Below are 23,294 nucleotides of genomic sequence, written 5' to 3'. Positions count from 1 at the left end.
AGCGAGTGCTGCAGCTTGTCCACCATGCCCGCCTCAGAGAGGCCCCAGCCCAGCCACGCTGCTGCTTCCCACAGCCTGTGAACGGCAAAACGGTGAGTCAGTCCTGCCTGCAAAGACGACAAACGAGGAAATAACACTGACAAAACCCAAGGTGCACAAAGACTTGCCAGGCAGAGTGTTGCCCTGGGGTGCAGGATACCTCAGATGGGCAGCTTGGCTGCTGCCTCATGGGTGCATCACCTCATGTTGGAACAGATGCTTTTGTAAGGCTCTGTAGGCAGCAAGAGTCGTGTTGTATGAGTGAGGTGGGTTCTAGATGCTTCTTGTGGAAGAATCCCGCCAGATTGTGGTTGGCCATGCCATCCCCTGTGCTGCGGGGAGCAGCCCGGCAGGCTGGGCAGTGTGGCAGGAGGCTGCCAGTCTCGGTTTCCTTGTGTGTTATTTCTTCGGTGCATCTTAGCTAGAATTTTATTGGCTTTTCCATAGATACACATTAATTTACTAGTAAAGTCTGTATTTCCTTTATTTTTTTATAATTTATATATGATTTTCTCCTATATGAAACGTTTTCCACAGCTACCTCTGGCTGTACAGAGCTACCATGGCATTTGTTTCTCTGTCATTGTAATGTCTCTAAATCCCATGTCATTTGTAGTGCTTAGTGGCAAGAAAATCACTAAGCACACTTTTAAATCTATTGAAAAAAAGCTTCACATCTCCAAGCATAATAATTTTTCATACAATCCTTTATAGAATCATTTCAGTTGGAAAAGACTTTTAGGATCGTTGAATCCAACCGTAACTTTTGTGGTGGGGTGTTATCTCCTGCACACACTGCAGTGTTAGGCAACAGGTCTCCCCCTCTCTGGATTGTTGTTGTTGTTACACCTAGTACTAACACATTTATTAAACTTCAAAATTATTAAACTTCCCAATCTGGGAAGCTAGGTAGGCTCCTCTGTACCCTTTTATTGACTACAGGTGGATAGAGGGATGTTTTACATGGATTTGCTATATGACATCTGTTTAACAGGAAGGCTGTGGCTCTGCCAGCAAATGCTGTCTTTCCTGTGAAATCCACTTCTGGATGGGCAAGGGAAGAAAGGAAAAACCAAGAAGCTTTATTCTTTTCCCCAAGCAATCATGGAAAATTAATTCTGTATGGAAGAAAAGTGCATTTTGAGCTTGTGTTTGTCAGCAGGAGGAGCTGACCATATAATGAAGCTGGCAAGCTTGTTAAAATTCTTTGTGGATAATGTAAATATATCTCGTGAGTAATGGCTAGGTTTCCCTGTCTCTTTCTGCTTCCTGAGAAAATGTTTTGCTGAAAACATATTGTATTAGGAATTTTTTTTGTGCCTGCCCCTCCTGTGGTCTGACCCTGCTCCCCCAACCAATTGCCAGATGATTGTGAAAGGGTGAAGCCAGACCTGTGTTCATACAGCAGATCTGCTTCTTCACCTCTCAGGCCTCTGAAAGCTTGCACTCAAATCAAGGTCTGATCCAAAACTGGAAAAGAATTGATTTTTGGATGCATTATACAAATCCATGTAATCCCAGCTTGCTATATATTTAGAAATGGAGAGGACCTACCGAAGCCTGGTGAGTCCTTAGCTGCTGTTCAACCTTATGGTGACTGGAGTGTACCATGACAGCCGTTACAGGCAAACCCTAATCCAAAATGCAAGGTGCTTCCAAAGGGTGGAGTTCTTATAAGCAAAGCTACATCCAAACTTTGATAATCTCCCAAAACACTTTGGTCTCTGCACTCATGAACATGATCAGTTCATACACCTGGTTGTCTGCAATCCACATAATGTTCTACCTCTGACTTGATTCAGACCTGCTTTGTTTTAAACTTGAAACATATACCTCTAGACAATTTTAGTTTCCAGGTTATTTCAGTTTCTATTGTACTCCAGCTTTCAGTCACAGGAGCTAGAGTAGTCTTCAGCTCTGACTCCGACATATGTGAAATGTATTAGCAAAGTTCTGCATTAACTATTCTGTAAGTGGGAAAATACTGTTCTTTCTGGGTCTTTCTAAATATCGCTGTTCCTTCCCCCACCCTTTCCTGTATTATCACAGCTTGCCTATTTGCTCTTCAGGAGTTACTGTTGCTTCCTAGTGTCTTCACAATATAAGAAGTTTCATGCCAAATGTAGCATAGACAAAATTGGTGAAAATCAGCACCTGAAGCTACCTGCGGAACAGCAAATTACTTTTCCATAACTGCCTTCACAAAAGAAAACCAAATGTCCCACTTCACACCTTTCTGTCTTTTACTGGTTTTTAAGTTGAATAGCTTTTGCTGTAGATTTGTATTTATTCACTGCATTAATGCTAGTCCTGTAATTGTTACATCCTGCACCAGAACAGAATGCGTCTGCCTGGTTGCAAAGAGGTACCTCTGACAAAGAACAGATTGATCTTGATGGCTGACACAGATGCAGATTGTAGCAGTTCCCTGTTCCTCATTGGCATAAAATTCAGATTCACTCAGTAAAAATGGTCATACTTGTCTGTTCGGATTTGATTCATGCTGGGGTTTGTGCAGAAGAGTGCTTACAGAGGACTAACCATCTTTTCAGGAGATTTTTTTTCCCTTCCTCTTAGTTATGTTTTAATGTATTTCACCGCAAATAAGATTCCCCCACATCATATCTAACTGCTGTAAATGTTTCTCTCTATCTACATGATAAACTGAGGCACAGCCTAGTGAAAAGTTGCCTCCGTAATTTATCATTGATCACTAGCAATAAATGATAGTTGACATGGATCATCCACAGTTTCTTCCAATCACTCTTAAGAGAGTGTCCTATGAAATGAAAATAATTTCATTAATTTAGTAAATAATCTAAATGGAGAAAGGTGGTGGGTTGTTATCCCAACAGACACAGAGGGCTTTTTTAGTGCAAAAGGCATTGTCCTCAGTGGAGGCACCCTGAGAAGTATTCACATTACTGGTCTTTAAAACAGGAGCTCCCCGTCTTACAGGACTTTTGTACGTGATTGTGCTGTTTACCACGTTGCTTGTAACTCTTGAAAGAGCAATAAAATGTGAGTCTTTCAGAATACTTCCATTTATTACATTTTGTACCACGGCATGAAAACAAAGATTCTTTCCTCTTAATTTTTTGAAGCATTCTCTACTTGTGGGATGTTGAGGGATGTAATGGAAATTGCTAACACAGAGATGTTCAACAGATGCGTAGGTATGCAACTGTTTATTCTGGTTAACGAACTAGCTGCGTGTTTGTACAGAGGTGAAGTTGCACTGGGTAAATCCATGGTACCCTTTCCTTCATTGTGCGAAATCTGCCTGTCCTCTACCTGATGGGCTGGGTGTCTGCACCAGTTCTGCTGAGCAAGGTGCCAAACTCAAACAATTTTGCTATGTGCAAATAATACCCGGGTGACTCATGTGAAGCAAAAGCTCCAGAAGCCTGCTGACATCAGAAATGTCCCAACATACTGCAAATCCCTCCCCCTGCCCACCCCCTCAAATGCAAACCCAGCTCTAAACCTTGTGAAGAAGTAGGGGGAAATGTCACATTCCTTTTCTGAATGAGTGTTGTGTGGATTCCCCTTTAGCAAGGACAAAAGAAAAAAACTCAAGGCAGCAAAAATATGGGTCTCTGTTCAACTTTAATCCTTTGTTTTTGTTTGCTTCTCAAAAGTTTTTTGTTAGCTAAAAATACAGTCAAAGTCTTAATCATTTCTCTAAACTTAAAAAGGTGAATTCGCTTTTCCATGTGTAATTTTTTAAGCTTATGTTATTGATTGTTAAATATGAAAATATTTTTCCCCCTGCTTTTTCTCTGTTGATGAGCTGTGGTTAGTCTCACTGCTATGGTTTTCCTGAAAATGGCCGTATAGCTGTAGTATAAAGTCATCTCTGCAAACATTGGCCTAAAGAGAAAACCACAAGTCAGATACTATGACATCCTATTTTGGTGTGGCCAAAATCTAAAATTTTAAAAGGAGATCTAACATGTTATATGGCATTAGCCAAACAAAACTTGTGTCTGTCTTCAGAGAGAGAACTGGAATAAATCAAGGAAACACTATTTTCCAATATATTGAGGTTTTCTGTAAGTAATTGAATAAGATCTGAAGAAATCAGTTCAAATCACAATCTTCTTGGAAAAAAGCTATGAATCTTAACCATATGCAAATATTGCAGGCATGTTTTCATGAAAAGAAAAAAAAGGGGGGGAGGGCGTTCAAACTGACATTTAGAAACAGAAATCATGATTCTGGAAAGAGCTGTTCTTTGAGCTATCCCATTTTATTAGGCAAACAAAAACTGAAAAGGATCATTTAAGTCTTATGCTTCAAATGCAACCCTCCAAAGAGAGAGAATTTCCACAGATGTGCAACTGGTACCTGTGGCTGACCTTCTCTTTTTCTTTCTAGCACATCATATTGGCAGAGAATGCTAGAGAAGGATGCTGTACTAGGCTGAATAAATAGGCTTAATAGAGACACCTGAAATCCAGAATCAGTAGATTAGGTGAAAAGAATCCAGTATCCTTATCTAAAAATTAACTTTAGATGTTCTGAAGGAAGAAGGGGGGAAATTGCATTAGTACAGATTAAATTTGTCACATGTCCTTCACTATGGATGACCCAGATGTTGCTGAACTGTGTGTGAGCATTTTTTCTTTGCTCTGTATTGTACCTTCATGTAGGACAAGATAGGGATTATAAGAATTACTCCACATGTTACTGTCTTCCTGATATGCAGTGTTGAATGTAAACATACTCCAAACAAAACCCTTCATAGGCACTTAAGAACAGATTCCTCTTGAAGATCCCCTGTATTGCTTGTAAAGTGTCCTTCCAGTGTTGTGTTCAAACTACAGGCTTGCAAATAATCCATCCCAATGTTTTAAGTGTTTTGGGCTTTTTAAAATCTGAATCTTCAAAGCTTTATCTTACAGTTCCTTTAAATTCTTGTGATTTAGTGCAATGGGTTTCATTTTATATAAGAGCAGCAACAGAAGTCCTCGGTTAGTGTCTGGAGGAGGGCAAGGTTAAATTCTGTATTGAGATATGATTCATGAGTTGGTAGTTAGAGAGATTACTTGATACAAAGAACCAACAACAGCAATAAAAACAACCACCTCCAAAAAGCCCAGAACCCTGAATGAGGTGCAAAGTGTTCATTGGCAAAGAGAACTCAGGATGTACGTAAGCATCAGGACCAACACTAAAACCTTAGCAGTAGGCACGAGGACACTGGCACTGGACCAGTACACCTTTCGTTCGTTCAGAAGCTGAACAGGCCGGAAATTTTCAGCCATGTAAGTTGAGTTCTTCCCATCAAAGTGGACTGTTGAAAACTGAGAAATCTGCAAACATTGAGGAAAAAAAATAGATGGTTAAATCCTTTTTCCATAGAACACTGGAAATCATGATATTAAAAATCTGCAGTGCCTTGCTCTGTTTTTGAACTGTATGGATGCATTAAACCTTGCAGGAAATGATATGATGGAGGCTATTGCCAGAGGTCACCAACAGATGACTTCTTTTAGCCTTCGAAGTCATGAGGACTTCCTTTCTGTGTGAGCCAAATGCTTTGTCCAGCTCAAGGACCTGGTTACACCAGTCCTCTTGACGCACACAGTCCTGTCCTTGCCCATTACGTCACAGCGACTCGAAGAAAAAGAGCTAGGCTTTCTCTCTTTGCTTCCAATTTCTAACTGCTTGCCGTGTGATGCTGGCCCAGCGCAAGCAGATGCTCACTCTCGCACGCTGCGCTTTCCTGACTTGTGCGTGGCTGAGCATTGCCCTGTGACTGAAGTGATGATGAGTGCACTGCAGGGAAGGAAGAAAAATACAGATGCTGGCTCTCAGCCAGGCTGTGCTGGCTGGCGGTATTGCTGAGAGTCCACTCCAGAACATCTGAATTTTTTCATCATGTACTCTGTTAGCTGAACAATCTGTATTTTCAAGGCAGTGATGATTCAGTCTCCCATTCCTCTCTATAGGACAAAAATGCATGGCTTAAAGCTGATGCTTATAGACTTAAAGTTTGGATTTCAAAGTGTTCTGTTCTGGTATCCTGATACTTAAGGCAATAGGAGAAAAGCAGTGAAACTGGGGAGTGAGCAGATGATAGCAGTGGAAGTGCTGCTGCTGAAGCACTGAGCTGAGTGTTTACCTGTGGGTTTTTTTGGCTTTCTTTCCACATTGTCATTTCCCCTTCCTTCCCCTTTCCTGCTGTTTTCTGAGAGGTGATTTAATGGGGCCAAAAAAACGGCACTAGGGACTATGCTTGGGCTAATGTCAAGCAAGTGTGTGTGTGTGTCATAGGAGCAAAGCGAGCAGCTAATGAGTTTGTGTTCAATTCTCCAGGCTATCCCCTTGCGACTTACCTGAGAAATACTGAGTTCAACTGGCTTCTCAAATACTGTCCAGATGACACCCTCATGGCAGTCAGGAGTGGTGAGGGAGCCCTCGTACCGGTAGTACCTTCCAAGGTCTTCCTCAGGTGGGAGAAGAGAGCTCAGTGGCAAAGGCTCCATCTGTGCTGTTTGTCCTAGACAAACCAGGGGGAAACACCGCTTGTAACAAGCATGGCTGCAGGTGGTGGTCACATTTGTCTTCAAATGCGGCTGCTGCTCGTGGCTCTGGAAAGCTCATCCCCACGCACGCTTCCCACACTGACTGGGGCAGCCACACCGCGCTGCTTGTGAGATCCTGACTGCCAGCTGCAGGATCCCACTGAGGACAAGCTGCGCACTCCTCTTGTGTTAACGCTGCATGGGTTTCTTCTCATTCACTTCCTCCTACAGAAGCAGGAATACTCATTCTGGTTTAGGGGGGCTGTTCTTCTCTGCGAATACAGAGGACTAGATTTTCTCCCTCCTGTGATGCTCTGACTGCTTGGCAAACTAACTTTTATCTTTTGGCTTTGACTTTCAAGTCACAATACCATAATTAGAACAGGATTGGACCATGAACTACCTGGTAGTATATGTGCTTGAAGTAAATACGTGTTGCACTTTGACCGATGCAAGTGTCTTACCTTTGTATTTTATATTCTCTAGCTCATTTATTAGAGTTGCATAGTTTTTATTTTCTTCTTCTACCTGAAATGGAAATATTTTTATTCCAAATGATGCATTTCTCAACAACTGGTTGGTTTAAATTAATTATGAATAAAACAGAAAAGAACCACAAGGCTAAAAGATAACAACAGGCAGAGTATAGAAATGGGTAAAGGAGCGAGAAGTGCTGGCATTGAATGTCTGCAGAAGATGGGGAGGCTTAGGTCTTGGACTACTCTAACAATCGATCACTCGGCCAAATTGCTGGTAAATTGGCGATGGGCAATTAGAAATTTGGCTACCTACCTTTATAAAGAATGCTAACACAGCCACACCATCTGCATTTTTCTTTGCTTCTGTTATATCTGAAACATCTTCTCTTATGTGGACAACATGAAGCTGTAACACAAGAGTCAAGGCCAATTATTTTTCATTTTATTATTTAATTATATATTATATACATATATATATATGATTCATTTTCCTCTGCAGTTTGTTGTTGTGAGTGCAGCCTGGCTACTTCTCTGCACCTGTGCTGCAGTGGGGCCAGAACTGCTTTGCTGCTCGCAGGCTGGGGACAAGCAGCTCGGGGTCCTTGACCCGAGGCAGGAGCCAATCAGTAAGTGTATTATAATTTGAAACATCATTTATCAGCAGCGGTATCATTTCAGACATCTCCTCAGAAAGGGACGTGCTCTCTGGACTGCTGCAGCCCTCAGTTTTCAGCCTGTGCAGCAGAAGAGGCAGATTTTTACATCATGGTCTGAAAGGGGGGGGGTGGGTTCCTTCCACCAATCCATGTGTATCAGTGCTGGCAACTTCTCTTGCCTTGAAGAGAATATATTGGTTTTGGTTGCATAGGTCAGTTCACAGTTGTAGTTCCAGAAATGAATATATAATCTGAATAAGCAGTGTGAGAGTATAATTGGACTGTACAGGCTTTGAAATGTTTCTCCTCCCAAAAGGCTATCTAACTCCAGATTTATTGTCTGTTCTGTGCCTCTGCCATGCAACACTAGCGTGTTTTCCTGCGTGTTCTGGTTAGCGAGCAACGTGTCCTCCATTCTTTATTTCCACTGTTGGGGTTACATAGGAGAATTAGCCAATAGTTTTTGTGCAACAGTATCTTTAAAGGCCAGAGTTCTTGAGGAAAAGCTGTAATCCACAGTCTCACCTACCTCCATGGCTTGTTTCTCTCCATCAATGCTGTGCTCTGACCCGGGAAGGTATTGCTGCTGCCCACCTGGGACTCCCCAGTGCAAATGAAATTCTATTGCCTTGTATTTGCTTCCCAGACCTCCGCCTCCAATTTTAGGGAATGTGCTTAATGTTACTTTAACTGGGAAAGACAAATACATTGTTTACAACAAAATAAATATCAGATCAGACATGATAGTATGTGACAGTAGAGAGATGCATGTTCCTGAGATTCAAATTTATGCTAAAGATTTGCTCTGCGAAGTGGAATGACTTGTGTAGAGCCTCGCTTCCTGGAGGGCGGAGCTACCCAGTACTTCAGTTGAATAAATAATAATAAATAAAATCAATTCAATGATGCTTGTTTTCCTTTGTAAAATGGAGGAAAAGGACAGAGCCCTACTTTGGGTTGTCCTGGGGTAAGGGTTTTACAGATTTTGTGGCATCCGTTGATAAATCCTTTGGAGCATCATCAGTTAATTGTGTTTGGAAGAACACAGGGTAACAGCCTGTCTTTCCTTGATTGCACTGAGGGGATTTGTAGGGATTTGTTCACTGCCATTATAACCCCAGGAGTCAGAGCTACTTATACCTTTCAGAAACCCCTGTATTCCTTCATCTTTTGTCTAGGAGAACCCGCTCTATCAGAGATCACAGGTTATTCAGGTTTTAAGCATTGTTTTTGACTCCTATCATCCATGCTGTAACATTTGTTTTAGGCAGGATTTAAAGATACTCTGTTCTAATTTAAAGTAGCTTTGCAACTTAAGCCTAAGCATCTAAGTCATTATATCTTTTTAATGTGATGCTTGATCTGTTGTTAACAACAAAACAAAATTTTCTTAGGAGATATTTTTCTATAAATCACCCTCACTTCCTGTGCTTGAAGCATTTGGGATATATTTTAAAAATTTACTTACTAAGACCTCTACATTAAGCACAGTACTTTTCTTTCCATAGGATTGTTTTCACCTGGATTGAAGCCCCAGAGATTTCATTTCTGTTCTGAATTTCAAATGAACTAGAAGCTTGTGTGAGTCATTTAGTTACTTTGCTTTTTTATCTGTAAATGGATGAGTAACGTTATCTTTGTTGGCTTGCTTTATTTAGATTGTAGGACTTTTGAGACACTGACCTTTGCTATCTGCGCATCGTCAAACATAATGATAGTCTAATCTCACGTAGAGCTTCTAATTGCAGCTGTAATTTAAGCAATAACCATTTTAGTGAATTGTACTCACTGTAGCACAGGAATTGGTTGCCCTCAGAAGGAAGAAATTTTGAAAGCCCAGATTAAAAACTTAATCCTTTTGCATGGCTGGGAAAGATGAGAGTTCTGACCAATCCTTATGAATATTAATTTTTGTGTCAAAGATATTTCTATGCGTAGCAACTGTAATATGGAGATTCCAGAATATCATTCTGTAACGGGACGGTCATTAACCCATACACTAGTGAAAAGTTAAAACATGGCTTTTTCTTACAGTCTTTCAAAATACTGATGTTTTAAACTAGAAACTCTGACTGTGAAAATCTACCCAGATGTCTACCTTCCTACCTTTTCATTTTAAGTTAGGAAAATATTTACCACTTGCAACTTTCCTCTTTAGGGATTTGGCAGTTAAAATAACCCATCTAGAATTTTAGCAACATCTATAGATAATTTAAAAAAAAAGACAACAGATTCATTTTTAACCTTAAAGTAGTTTTGCATAATACTGTTGAAGCATCATCATTAGTATTGCTTTCAGTGAAAAAAAAAGTGGAGGAAGTGAAACAGTTCTAAACTACTATTCAATGTTTACTGAATTGCTGTTGACTGATTCACTGTTTACTGAATCAGTAAGTAGCTGATCAACAAGCTCACATGAGATGACTTCCACATGCAGAGAAAACAGGTTGAAATCTGAGATTGCAGCTCATTATTTAAAGAACTAGTAAAATACACACACTGCAAGCCACTGATTTGAATGGGTTTCCCAGAGCTTGTTCTCCAGTAGAATTCTCCTTTGTGCAGAAGCAAGGGTCAAAAAGGGCAATAATATACCCAGAAATGAAGGGTATAGGTGCATTCAGCAGAAATTGTATACTTCTGCCCAGACCGTTGTCCTAAACCCCTATACCTGTCTGCCTCCCAGTCCTAGAAGTTGTTTGATGTAGAGGTTCCCTAGACAGCTCAAGTTCTGTTTCTACACATGCACAGAACCAATTTCTGCGAAGACAAGCAAGGATCATGTCCCAAATCCAAAAACTAGGTAATTCCCCCAGAGTTCCCAGAAAACCTTGGTTCAGAAGGTGGCCTGAAAGTTTCACTTCTGAAATATTGGGGTGCTATCTTTTCTTCCTTGCTTTTAAGCAGCAGTAGTGAAATCTAACACCTTGCCCAGGGCACAGAAGAAGTGAATGGTTGGTTCCAAGTGAACAAACAAATCCCATAACAATATATTTGGCAGTACTTGCCTGTATGTCCGTTATTTCCTATGTTCCATTTTGAAGACCCCTTCACATTGTATCCTTCAAAATTCAGTGGCTTAAGGTTCTTGTCATAAATTACATTTCTGGTGACAATATTGATAGGTGACTGTTTGTTTCCTTTGCAGGTGCTGTCTATTAGATGCCATTGTCGAGGATCTATTTAAGGATGAAAAAAAAAATGTTTTTCTGTATACTGCAAATTCTTGCTAAAGCCAAGCCACCCAAGAGTCAATATATTTTTGCTTGGAAAATTGGTGACATCTTTGAAGGAAAGGTCTTTGGATGTTGGAATTTAATACAAGAACTTTTTGAGCGTATCATTTTTTGTAGTTTTAAAAATATTAATGTGTCAAGCATGTTCTGCTAAGCTTTAGAGGAAAACATGCACATGTAAATGGCTGTAAAATAGAAAGTGAACTACCACTGAGGTTGCCTGAGCTTTAGAAACTAGAGAAACTTGGAAACTATAACAAAAACGACAACAACAAAAAAAAACCCAACCAAAAAGTGGTGGGTAGTGCTGGTGCTGGCAGCAAAATGCGGTTCCCAGCACAGTCAGTACCATGGGGGGCTGGGCAGGACACAGGGATGAACAAGGCAGCAAGCAGACTAGGTGGATGCTGCTGCTAAAACAAAAGGTGCAGTTTAGGTAGAACATAGGATTTTTCATAACTGTCCTGAAGAATTTAAATAGCTGTCTGTACCCATATTGCTGGGGTGATTAACCCCAGACACATTGAAGTTACTTTTATATTTGAAGGATTATCCCTGATTGAAACAAAATGAATAGTTAGCACAAGCAGTGGTGTCTTCAAAATACCCTTCTTTAGGCATCATGTTTAGCCCTTACATTTATGTATAACATGATCATGCAGCATTAAATGCTGAGTTGTGTGGATTTTTGCATTGTTTCTATCATGAGGCCCTTTGCAAAATAGAATTCAAATGCTACTGTGATAGGAAAAATAGTTTAGCAGTACCTTCACACTGTGGCTGTTCACACTTCTGTGACTGATAGCACCAATGGCCTCCAACTAAAAAAAAAGAAACACCACACCAAAAACATCAGATATTCTAAATTAGATGAATGAAAAGCTGCACAAATTGTCCCCCAAAAAGCAGAAGTGAACCATTCGCAACTTGTGATTCTCCAAGAGTGATGACTGGGCACACAGACTTTTGGCAACTTCTTGGTTTTGTCTGCCCAGTTTTATTAGAACAAGATGTTTCATTTCTTAAATATATAAACAACAATGACTGGTAAGAGGTGAGTGCTTCAGCTGTGAAGACATCTTGAGTTGCTAAAGATTTCTTAGCAGTATGGAGCACACCATCCAGCAAGTCTATCTGGGCTTTAATATCAAATTATTGAGAAGCATAAAAATCCTGCAGTGGGCAGTTCTGTCCTCTCTCTAGATCTCCTCCTGGTCTTAAAAGAATCAGTTTACACCTGTTAATATTCCCTCAAAACTGTGCTAGCAGGAAATACTAGAACTCTGGATGGGTTGCAGTTCTAAATCAATTTTGAAACCTAGGCTTCAGCAACTTCTTGAGGCAAAAGTTCCACATCTGAGTATATGTAGTGTTAAAATAAATCTCCTTTTATCAGTTCTGTACTTGCCATCCTTTCATACACTTGTAAATTCACTTATGCAAGATGACTTATCTCACTCCGTTCCAGGAACTATTTTAAAGATTACTTGGTGCAATAAGGAATTGTAAGAAATGAGGGATCCCATTTCTCAAAAGACATGAGGAATCTTCATTCAAATGCAGCTGTGATCCCACACAGATGGTTGCAAATTTTTTCCATAGAATGTCTTAATCTTACTTTTTCATTGTCAGAAGAAATATGAAATTCAGAGGAAGACAGCTGATTTAACTGAAGTATGTGTTGACCTAGTCAGGGAAGTAAGAAATATTTTGTTTATCACAGCATGCTTCAATGGCTGTTTATGACAGTTTTAAAGTTTAAATGGACTTTAACAGGAATAATTCTCTTGGCTACTTTAATCAATAACAATTCAAAACCTCTTATAATCAAGATTAATAGTATGGTTTCTGTTTGCCTATGATTAGTAAATTGTAGACATTTTAATCACTAAAATTGATTAGGCATTTATTATTAGGGAAGAGTGCTGTCATTAGAGTACCAATTACCATAATTTGTGATCTTTTATAACACATCTGTTGGAAGGCTCATAACTGCTTTTAACACCTTTATTTTCATATCAGTAGCATAGCAATACCGTCCATCTATTAAGTACTACGTTAGAAATAGAACCCTGATAAAAATTGTGGCTAGCTGTAACAACAGAGGGAGGCTTGAATGAGCTTGTGGCAATTAATATAATCTTGAAAAAAATTATGCTGTTTCAGTTTGTCTCTCACAGAAATTAAATTTATGCTTATGCTGAACACTATAAATAATTGTTTATATTGTTCAAATATTGTTCAAACAAATAGAAAGTTGACTCACTTTCTAGTTTAGTAGTCTAGTAATATTGAGAAGAAAAGTGACCAACATTGCTTTGTGTTTGTATAATGCATTTGTATTGGAAGAACGGTAGTGATTTCTACTTGTTGTTCCATAAATATTTTGCAATTATCAAAAAATTGGTTTTGACAAAGTTTGGGTTTTTTAACACACTTCCAAACATACTCAAAACAGCGTTAGGACCTGCCATTTTTAAAACTGATTGTTGCGGGTTTTTTCCAGGCCTGTGTACACAAGACAGCAGCCAGATCTCCAGCAGCGCTGAGCGATTTCTCATCTCCCCTGGGAAACAGCCAAACCAGAAGTCCCAAGCCCAGAATGTCACCAAGTGCCTTAATATTTTAATCAATAAATGCCTAGCAAATACCAGGTAAGCTAATCTTCACAATGCTTGGTTATGTTTTGTATGTGTTAGTGTTTGCACAAATGAGTGACTGCAGACGTATTTTTGGCAACTGCTTTAGCCCAGAGGTCAGTATATGCTGTAGCAATTGTAGCGCCAGCACCCCGTGATTGGGCACAGTCTTTCCTTGGAAGGTATATGTGCATAAACCTTCAGGAGAAACCATGTTGCACTGCAGGAACAACCTGGACACAAATATTTAAAGACAGTAGCACCTATGCAGCATGAGAGGACAGTTATCTGCAAAGATTTGATCTCAGACTCTTTGGGATGTGAGTTAAATCAAAGAGGGAACTTGTCAGGTGAGAAATCAAGGTTGGGTGAAGTATTCCAGTCTGTTTACCGTAAATTCTTGGAACGGTCTACTGTTCTGGGTTTGTATAGTGCCTTGCACAATGGGAGTGTGATCATGACTTAGATATCAAAGCATTACTGTAATGCAAATCAAATTTTACAGTCAATATGATTCACAATTACAAGTAAGTGCAGTAAGTTTATTGGGTACAAGGTTGGGTTGTGGAGCTTTTAGACCTTGACCGTAGATCCACGAAAATCAAAGACAACCACAGGAAACACTGAGGGAAGGTAAATACCACCAAATCATATTGTCAGTGGTCCTGATACATAGTGTATCCAGACCAGAGGAGAGAAATGGATTATGGAGCCTTTCATTTCTGAGTTTGAGTCCAATCCTTCTCCAACGCCACCACTGATTTTTCACTAACTGATAAGTGTTCAGCAGGTTGTCTCAAATAAGCTTGTGCGTTTCAGTCACGTCTTAGTGATTGACACATGAGCACACTAAAAATCTTCCAGCCTGCATGTCAAGATGACAGGGAGAAAAAGTTTAAAAAAATATAAAAAAAATCCAGCCCTCAGGTGGCTACTGCTGCCTTACATCCAGCACTCATGAGTATTCTTCCCTTCTTCTGTGGAATGCAACGTACACCAAATAATCAGCATTTAATTTTTGCAAGTTTTCTGCAAAATTCCTAATGTCTACAAGCTAACAAAGAACTAGTGTTTTCTTATCAAGGTCTTATCACAGTTGTGGTTTAGGAAGTTGGATGGTATCAGTGAAGTAGAACAGGATATAAATTCAGAAGTTTGTAAGAAAAAAGGTCCTTAAAGCTGTTAAACCTTAAACAATGAGGTAATTAAACATTGCAGAATGCCTGAGCAAACAATGAATTAATGTTTATTGTGAATTAGATATTATTTTTTTTAGTTGGTGGTAATGTAACATTAGAGAACAGGATCTTTTGTGTAGATACTGCTCAGGAGGAACCAAACTGCTGTACTCTGTGTCACTTACAAGGAAAAATTGCATTTGGATTTTATTTGGGTCGGGTGTGATTCCTCCCTACATATAGGAACCTTGCATTTACAATGGTCCTTTTTTCCCCCTGGGCTTTATGGCTTTATTTCTGAAGCAAGAAAGAAAGATACTTGTCACATCCAGTCAGTTGTCTGTGGTTTTAGCATGATTGTACCCTAAGGTATGTTGTCTAGTCTAGTTTTAATTGTCTGAGCAGATCCTGTCACTTCCCTTAGGATACTTTTCCACAGTCTATTAGCCTTCACTGTCAGGAAATGTTTCCCGTTTAATAGCTTACATTTTCCACTTGCTTATCTGCATCCCATCACTCCTAGAAATATCACTGAACCACCCTAAACAATCCTTTTCCCTTCCTGGTGTTTACAGTGTTCAAATAGTTCTTTCATAATCTCCAATTCCTGTTCTTGCTTCATCCATTCTTTGTCCCATCTTTTGACAACGTGTCCTTCACCTTTCTGCCAATTCCGCTTCAAAGCCTTTTGTCTCTCTTTCTGTGAAGCCCCTTTCTTACAGGGACTTAGTACATATCTGATCCCATCCTGCAGTTCTCTCACCTGACTGCTCTTTCAAACAAACCTCAGCTCCTCCATTCTCTTTCCTGTAATTTGTTTTATTGCCCAGAAAAATGCAGCAGAAAGTGGGTTTTTTGGTGTTCTGGGGTTCTTATTTGGTTTTGTAGCTGATGTGCTGAAACCATTGGTGTGATATGAGCTGCCCTGGAGGGCTGCATAGCTACTCCCCTACCTTGCTGGTACAAGTGAGTTGAGCCGTGAGCGTTCACACCTCACTCAGGATGGTGTTAGATGCCAGCCAGGATTCCCAAAAGCTCCTCGCCTAGTTGGCATTAAAGAGAGACATCTGCATTCCTGTCACAACTGGAAGCAATATAATTCAGTATACATATGCATTCAGTACACATATACACCTGGATTTACAATTGCTGTATCATCAACTATATCTGGCTCTTACGTTGTATTATGGATTCTTGATTTAAGTGGCGATGCACCATATTATAGTGTCACCTTGACTTTACTGGGTTTGAATTTAGAGTAGCCTGAACCAGGCTGAAGGCCTCCTCTTCCTTCACAAAGTTCACGACAGTTCGGTTTAGGGAGTCTCTCTTGGCAAGTGAGCAGTCCCACTTATCTCTGTTTCTTCCTTGTCAAATTTACAACTGGTTTCCTGACCAAAGCTGTTTCTTGGCACCAGAATAGCTGGAAAACAATACAATTACGTATTGTTTTCATTTTATTGTAAATGTTTTCAATTGTTTTAGCTATCAAGCCTAACTTGGAAACTTGAGGCAAAAAATTCCTTCGGTTGAGAACTCACTCTCCTGTTCACTTACGCAGCCAGACGGAGGACAGTGCTTCTGGCTGGAAGCCAGGGCGTTAGCAGTTTGCCAGTGTGCTATTGTGTGATCTAGGAAAAGACCCTTAAGCTCTTTGGACCATGGTCAGATTGCCTGAATTCCATAAAGATTCCTAAATCTACTTTGTCCTACTTGTTCCCTGCTTACTGCCCTACTTGGACCTGCTGAGTTGCTGCTTGGAAGCCCGCATCTCCTCTGACTCAGTGCCGTGAGACAACTGGTATCCAGGCTAGCTGAAAATTGCTCTTCTAATTTGCCCATCTGCACAAAAGAGTTACTAAAACAGGTTTTGTCCTGGATAAAGTGGCTGGAATTAATTCTATCTGTTGACGGTTAGCTATTTTTATTAACTATATTTAATCTTTTGAAGTGTGAATGACCTTTATGCCACTGACAGCCTGAAGTACTGAGACAGTAAGAATATCCTCTGTTGCTTTTTAGTTAAAATCCCTTCTCTCTCTTTCACTGACTGACTCCTTTGTTTGTCCCTGTAGATCTCTTGTCACCCTCTTTCAGCCATGTCCTCGCTGACAATTCGTTGTTTTCTGAGACACGCAGCTGATAGCGCTCCCACTGCACTGGTGCTTTTCAGAAAGCCCAGGCTGCCCTGAATGTCAGAGTTCTCATCACTGCTCTATTGTACACTAGTTTCAAATCCATCCCTAAAATCTGTTGTAACCGCTGGCTTTGCAGCGGGGTGAAGGCAAAAAATAGTTTTGCATGTGGTATATTTTTAGCTTTGGTTAGTGTTGGGCTTGTTCTATTTTTAACTTGCTTTGTGAACCTTATTATCTTTAGTACAAAAGACAAAGCAACTTAAAAGTAAGTGGAATCTAAGTCTGTCTTTCTAATTAATGAGATTGCTGAACACAAACTGAGCAGATATATGTAAGTCTATTTATACATTCTTAAGTATTACACATCCTCAGGAAGTCCTGATCAACTACTTTGACAGGCAAAATCAGTTCCAAATGTTTACTTTTAGATTTGTGTATCACTAACCATGTAAAAACAAATGTTTGCCATCATTCATCTCTTTGCTATTCACTTTTACCTGGAAATTTTATTTTTCATAATTGCACACATCTGTATGTATGTACATTCCAAGATACTATGGTGAGCTAGCCTTGAAAATAAGTTTTCCTATAGTAGTGAAGCATTACAAGTAACCACATCTGATTTGAGCACAGTGTTTATAATTTGCACATGTATACATAAATCATATGCTCAATGAGGTCTTTGTTTGTAACACATATAAACTAAAGAAAAAATCCAAAGTGATTGGAAGATCCTAGATATGCCTTATAGACACTTGCAAGATACTTCCTCTGTGTCAGAGAGTGAGGAAAAATGTTTTTAGCTGTGACCTGTGACACTGTTACAGCCTCTGTCATATATATGTGTCCTCATAAATTTGCTGTATCAAAGAAGGAAGCTGGCCTTTAACAAAAAATGAGTATCCAGGGCTAAGGTGATTTGTGTGGGGTATTTTGTTTTGCTTTGTTTACAACAGAGGCAGCATCAAATAAAATTCAGAAATCCTTGGTTTAGCATTTTTTAAATTTAATTCAAACAAACTACTTTGTGGCTTTACTGTCATTTTTTAGTCTTTTGTGCTGGGTTTATGGCAATTAATCCTATGGCTACAAACATGACTAAAAAGCTAATAACAGGCCATTAGATAAATCCTGCAACATAACAGGGCATCTCCTGCAATGCCACAAACAGGGGAAAAAAACCTGTTCACATGGAGACAGATACCCAGCTGAAGAACTGGACCTTGCAGCATGTCTTCAAAACCGAAAGGTCTGTGCTGATTATTTAGGCAGCTAAGAGAAAGGTATTTCACAGCAGCACCTGTCTCTGAAAGTGCTTTTCAGCTTCCAGTCTTCAAAATCTAAATGTGAGTGCTAGGAGAAACCACAACTCCAGTTTTCTTAAGTATCACAGTGCCCAACTTGCAGGGTTATTCCCTGCAATATATAAAGGATATTCCAATTCTTATGCTGATACCTTTTGCTATAGGAGAAAGGAAAGCAATTCTTAGGCTGAATTAATGTCACTTGTTACCTGCATATGGCTCCTATGTATGGCTTATACCATATTCCTTTCCTTCCCCCACAGCTGAAGCGAAGAGCAGCAGGAAAGGCACCCTGACTTGGATGCTGGAGGAGAGCTAGGTGATGCAGCACATTGCAGTTCTGCACGGAGTCAGCTAAACAGTGAGTTAATACAAATTGATGACAATGTGGTGTACTCACGCTAGTCAGGCTGATCCTTAAATGGAGCATTAATAATGTGATTGGGTCCACTGTGTGCATGGAAAATTGCCCACTCATTGCATGTCACCAGAAACAGGCTGCAAACTAGTGAGCAATGATTTTTGAACTTGCATCTGTGATGCCCTTGGATGCATCAGCCTAGTAAAAAAATTGCCTGCCCAAGAACCTCGATGCCTACATCACATGGATGTATGCTGCCCTAGGCACTGCATAGATAAAACAAATGCCTAAAAAAATTAAAGCATGCTATATGCAATCACTCTTCAGCAGTTCAGAAGTCATGCATGGGGATGAGGGGCAGTTGTTGGGTTGATATATGATGGAGACAGCAAAGGTGATCTTATAATGCTTACAAGTGTAACTCTTTAAGAGGAAGTCAGGATTTGCAGAGGGATGTGCCTGCACAGTACATGTTCTTGAATAACCTTGGCACATAGACTAATGTGAAGAGAACCAAAACATTCCTGGTCTGACACAAATTTGTCCTTTTATGCAACACAGATATACCTGAATGCCACACCTGGCAGGCTATAGAAATGTAGGAAGTGAAAAACATTTCAAAGTTCATTCCATATATGACTAATACCGTCTTGTCGCTGCTTTTCAAGAGTGTTCCAATGATACACGATTTTGTTTCTTTGCCCAGTGGGCTTGGTTCTCTGTCCCCCAGAATGAAATAGATTGTTAGAGCTAAGTGAAGAGCTGCTCTCTGGCTCTACTGTGTCACCTGCTGCTCTGCCACAAGCACTTTTCTGTCTTTTACTGAATTTTGGTGTCAAAGTGAGAATAAAATCGTTACAACGCCTTACCACTTTGTGCCTTTATCATAAACTATGGAAGGAAATAAGTGTACTCTGAGATTACAGGATCTGCATCCTTAGATATCCTGGCCAAGCAGTCTGCGTCCATTCTTCTCTCGGCCATAAACCTCCTCCAATTGCAAGCCAAGTATGACAGTGAATATGACAATGGCTAATCTTCTGTTCGCCATGACAGTCCCTCTTATAGGGTTCATTTGCTAAAATTTAATTGCAGGATCCACATTTAATGGGAAAGTTTATTAGTAAAAAATTTTCAGAGTTTCAAAGCTATTAAGTGCTAAATGCTGCTACTGGTTCAGCACAGATGATAAAGCTAGAAAATTCTCTGCTGCTGAAGCAGTTTATGTCGCTGTATGGAGAGGAGAGAGCACAGAGCAGTATCAGCGGGTATCGCTTGCTCTCAGTGCACACTCAGCAACCTGACAAATGTGAGCTCTTGTTTCTTCTTGCATACGGTGGATCTGGCACTGATGCCATACGCTGATATGTATGGATGATGGTAGGCAGAACCAGAGAAGCCTTTAAATTTATTTTGGCTGCTTGAATGATTACAAGGAAGAAAGAGAAGGAAGCCCTAAGCAATGTATCCTGCATAAAGATCATAACTTGAGATCAAGACTCTGTCTGCACTGAGATTGTCGTGGTAATTACTTTCAGATAATGTCAGTGATAGCTTGTCAACTATATTTAATCATGTGTTGGATTAGGTGGGTGGAGAGGGAGAAATTCAGGCAATCCATACCTCCTAAAACACCTATGGATTACTGCCTAAAGCAGGTGTGGCTTATTGCCTTTTCTGTGTTACAGGTCTTACGTTGCAGTTACTCTTCTTTCTTAAACAACTGAAAATGAAAATTTTCATCCCAGAGTGCATCTAAATGCATCAGCATCCCAATTTTGCCAACCCTAAAATGGATTTGAAATACAATTATAAATATGTATGCAATCTATACCATTAGAACTGGAAATGGAAAAAGTTACAGCACCTTTTTTAATGCTGCTTATAGAGATACCATTTTTACTTTGTATTTGAATGGCCCAGAGGAAACATCAGACTGAGAATTAATGCTGACGTCAATGTCAGCATGGTTATGTAAATTTTATGTGTGTGAAAGTTAAAAGTATGTAAGTAGAAATATAGAAAATTAGAGGAATCATGTTCTATCATGCATCAATCTTTTGGAGCACTAGAGCGTGGACTGTGGAAGAATGTCCTCTCATGGCTGAGTCCTGGTCTGTGATAAAGAAAAAGGTTAAAACATGCTGAGGTTCATTCCATTCCTGTTAAAATTATTTTTCAGTAACACTTGGAGCTTACTGTAACTCCACCATGAAGCTTCTAGATGGATGTGTGTTACTGTCCTCTGCAACTGTTCTCTGACCGGCACTAGACTGATTACCTCTCTTCCCAGAGGTCTGGAATATTCCTGTTGGAACATTGCAGACATTTTGCCTCTCTTCTGCCTGTCTAATAGAAGTACCAGAGGGTTACTGATCTCCCAAAGGAATCAAGCAAGCCATCAGAGGTGCCTAAGTGCAGCTATTAATGGAATATGCTAACTGAGCTCCATGTAAGTTAGTGGATGAGATGCTGGACAGAGATTCAAGCTCTTCCTGGTGCTGGTTGATGTTTGGGCAGGTGGCTGCACCAATGTGTCTCTGTTCCCCTTTTGTAGAATGGGGATAATGAAGTTTGCTTCTTTATAAAGCCTTGTGAGGACTATTAGCAATAATTTCTAAAAATAGGTGTTATTGAGACAAGTGAAGGCTGAAAGCAATTTGAAAGGCTAGCAATCAGTTATATTGACTGTTTAACTGTGGTGAATTATGACACTGCCTAGAGTAGAAAAACAGCCCTGGTGGAGGTATGTTAAATGAATTGATCAGTGGATATCACTCAAGCTACTTCTGAAAAGTGGTAAGATCAAAATGAAATGCTTATTTTTTTTAAAAAAATATACTTTCCAAATATAACAAAATATAATTTAGGCTGATTCTCAAAAGCTGAAGTTTCTTGGAATGTTTAGCTTTTAGCATAGCATAATGTATCCTGTGAAGTTTCTACTTCAGGAAAAGGTTTAGAAAAGAAGGTAGGGGAGAGAGCAAGCTTCTTGTGCATTAATGACTATGTAGTTTGCCTCTACACTCAGGGAAGAAACTGGAGATAATCACAGCTGGGAAAAAACCTCAATAAAAGACAGTATATGTGTTCCCTATCTTATTTCCATCCACTAAAGCACTAATTATTAATGCTAATCTAATAAAGCCCATAAGGGTTTTCTAAGTAGTCTTTCAAGATCCTGTAGTAACTCCCTTAAAAGAGCAGTAAATTTAGCAAAGAGTTAGTTAGTAATCAATATCAAGCAAACACTAGCTGTAGACTTTGGAAGAGCAAAGGTTCTTTGTGTTTCTATTTACCTGTACCACATGTGGGAAGCCTCTGGAGAGAGAATATCTCTAAAGTACGGACTAAAGAAGAGGGAAGGTATTTGAACTGTCAGGTAAGAATCTGGAAAAGGCAAGCTACTGAGTCATTGATATGGAGAATTAATCAAGAGCAGAGAAATAAAATGTGGGAAACCCACCCCCCCAACCCCTCATTTCCCCAGTGCTCAGGCTGCGCTCCTGAGGCACTTTCTGAGCACCTCAGACCTCTGTTACTTTAAGCCTGGCAACTGAATCTTGATCTACTTTAAAAGTGTGTCTCTTTAATAGGTTCTCGGTGCAGTGCTTCCCTCTGATACCTCTGATAATATTGTATCTCTTCTTTTCCCTCAGTGCAGTCTAGTTATTTTAGTGCAAACAATAGACCCTTCATTACTTTTAAGAACTGCAGTGTTTATCTTTAATTTTGAGGCTGCGTGCTGATATTTACATAGAAAAGGTGATTTAATCAATGTTATAGCATCGCTGATCTAATAGAAGCATAAAAATACCTTCTGCATTTTTCAATACTAATTATAGATCGCTATTTAATCTAGTCATTGTAAGTGCATAGTGTACTTACATGCATAGTGCCCAGAGTGCAAAAATAGATGGATCTGCTGGGCTAATGCAGCAAAGACATATTGTTCTTTCTTTCTCAGTAGGCAACCGTGAAAATTTCATCTTATATCACAAAAAGCAAAGCAATACGAGTAGGAAACTAAAACAAGCTATTTGAAGTTTAAAGAAGTTTACAGATAAAGAATCTATCTTTTACATTTCCATATATAATTAACTATAAAGATCAAGTCAAACATCATTGATTTTTCTTGGAGCAGGAGGACAACTAGAATATCTATAGGTAAAAAAAACCCAAACCACTCGTTCATTCATTAGAAAAGTCTATACTTGATATTTTACCATAAATAATAAAAGGCATAGAAATAAACAAAGCATTCTCCATTTGTCATATAGAAGAATTAAGAGAGTCTATACTGTATGTATATAAATAAAAGTAACCTTGGTACATGGGGTTAGAAAGAGCAGGCAAGGACTTACCTACTGCCTCTGTCTTGACAATGTGCAGGGAGAAGAGAGCAAGGAACAGCAATTCCATTATCTATTTTAAATAGGCTCAGTGTTGAAACCAGAATTGATTAGACTTCTTAGTATGTGATCATATTTCTGCTCTCAGTTTTATACCAGAGTAAGTAGTCCTGGACAGACCTGAAAGCCATAACCAGGAAGGTGAACTCCTCCCCTTTGTAATTTCTCCAGATTTACCCTGCTCCTGATTTGCCTAAATTTATTCATTTCTCAAAAATGAATGACAAAAGGAATCAGGATTTCTAGCACTGAGCCTGTAGTGAGTAACTAATACTTTGCAACCTATGCAGGTTTAGTGACCTATTACTAAAACGCTACA

General features: G+C 39.6%; 1 protein-coding gene across 1 annotated transcript; it reads right to left on the bottom strand.

Moving 5' to 3' along the window:
• Nucleotides 1-3,539: 3,539 nt before the first annotated feature.
• On the bottom strand, nucleotides 3,540-23,143 carry CA4 (carbonic anhydrase 4). Its single transcript, XM_056336360.1, has 8 exons — nucleotides 22,928-23,143; nucleotides 11,711-11,764; nucleotides 10,716-10,886; nucleotides 8,237-8,397; nucleotides 7,365-7,457; nucleotides 7,037-7,100; nucleotides 6,384-6,547; nucleotides 3,540-5,357 (listed from the first exon to the last, which is right to left on the bottom strand). The coding sequence occupies exons 1-8, from the start codon at nucleotides 22,983-22,985 to the stop codon at nucleotides 5,169-5,171; spliced, it is 954 nt and encodes a 317-aa protein (XP_056192335.1). The 5' UTR covers nucleotides 22,986-23,143; the 3' UTR covers nucleotides 3,540-5,168.
• Nucleotides 23,144-23,294: the final 151 nt, after the last annotated feature.

This window comes from Falco biarmicus, chromosome 1 (assembly GCF_023638135.1).
Source record: "Falco biarmicus isolate bFalBia1 chromosome 1, bFalBia1.pri, whole genome shotgun sequence".
Classification (NCBI taxonomy): Eukaryota; Metazoa; Chordata; class Aves; order Falconiformes; family Falconidae; genus Falco; species Falco biarmicus.
Note: the sequence above shows the minus strand (reverse complement) of the source record. Positions and strands in the feature narration are given on the sequence as shown.

Bases quoted from the DNA above. Each gene is read 5' to 3' on its own strand.
- CA4 (XM_056336360.1), bottom strand. From the start codon at position 22,985: ATGGAATTGCTGTTCCTTGCTCTCTTCTCCCTGCACATTGTCAAGACA. The intron at 11,765-22,927 runs GTAAGTCCTTGC...CTTTTTTTTTAG, and splicing joins TGTCAAGACAGAGGCAGTAG to TTGGAGGCCATTGGTGCTAT. The intron at 7,101-7,364 runs GTAGGTAGCCAA...TTTCCATTTCAG, and splicing joins TGTTAGCATTCTTTATAAAG to GTAGAAGAAGAAAATAAAAA.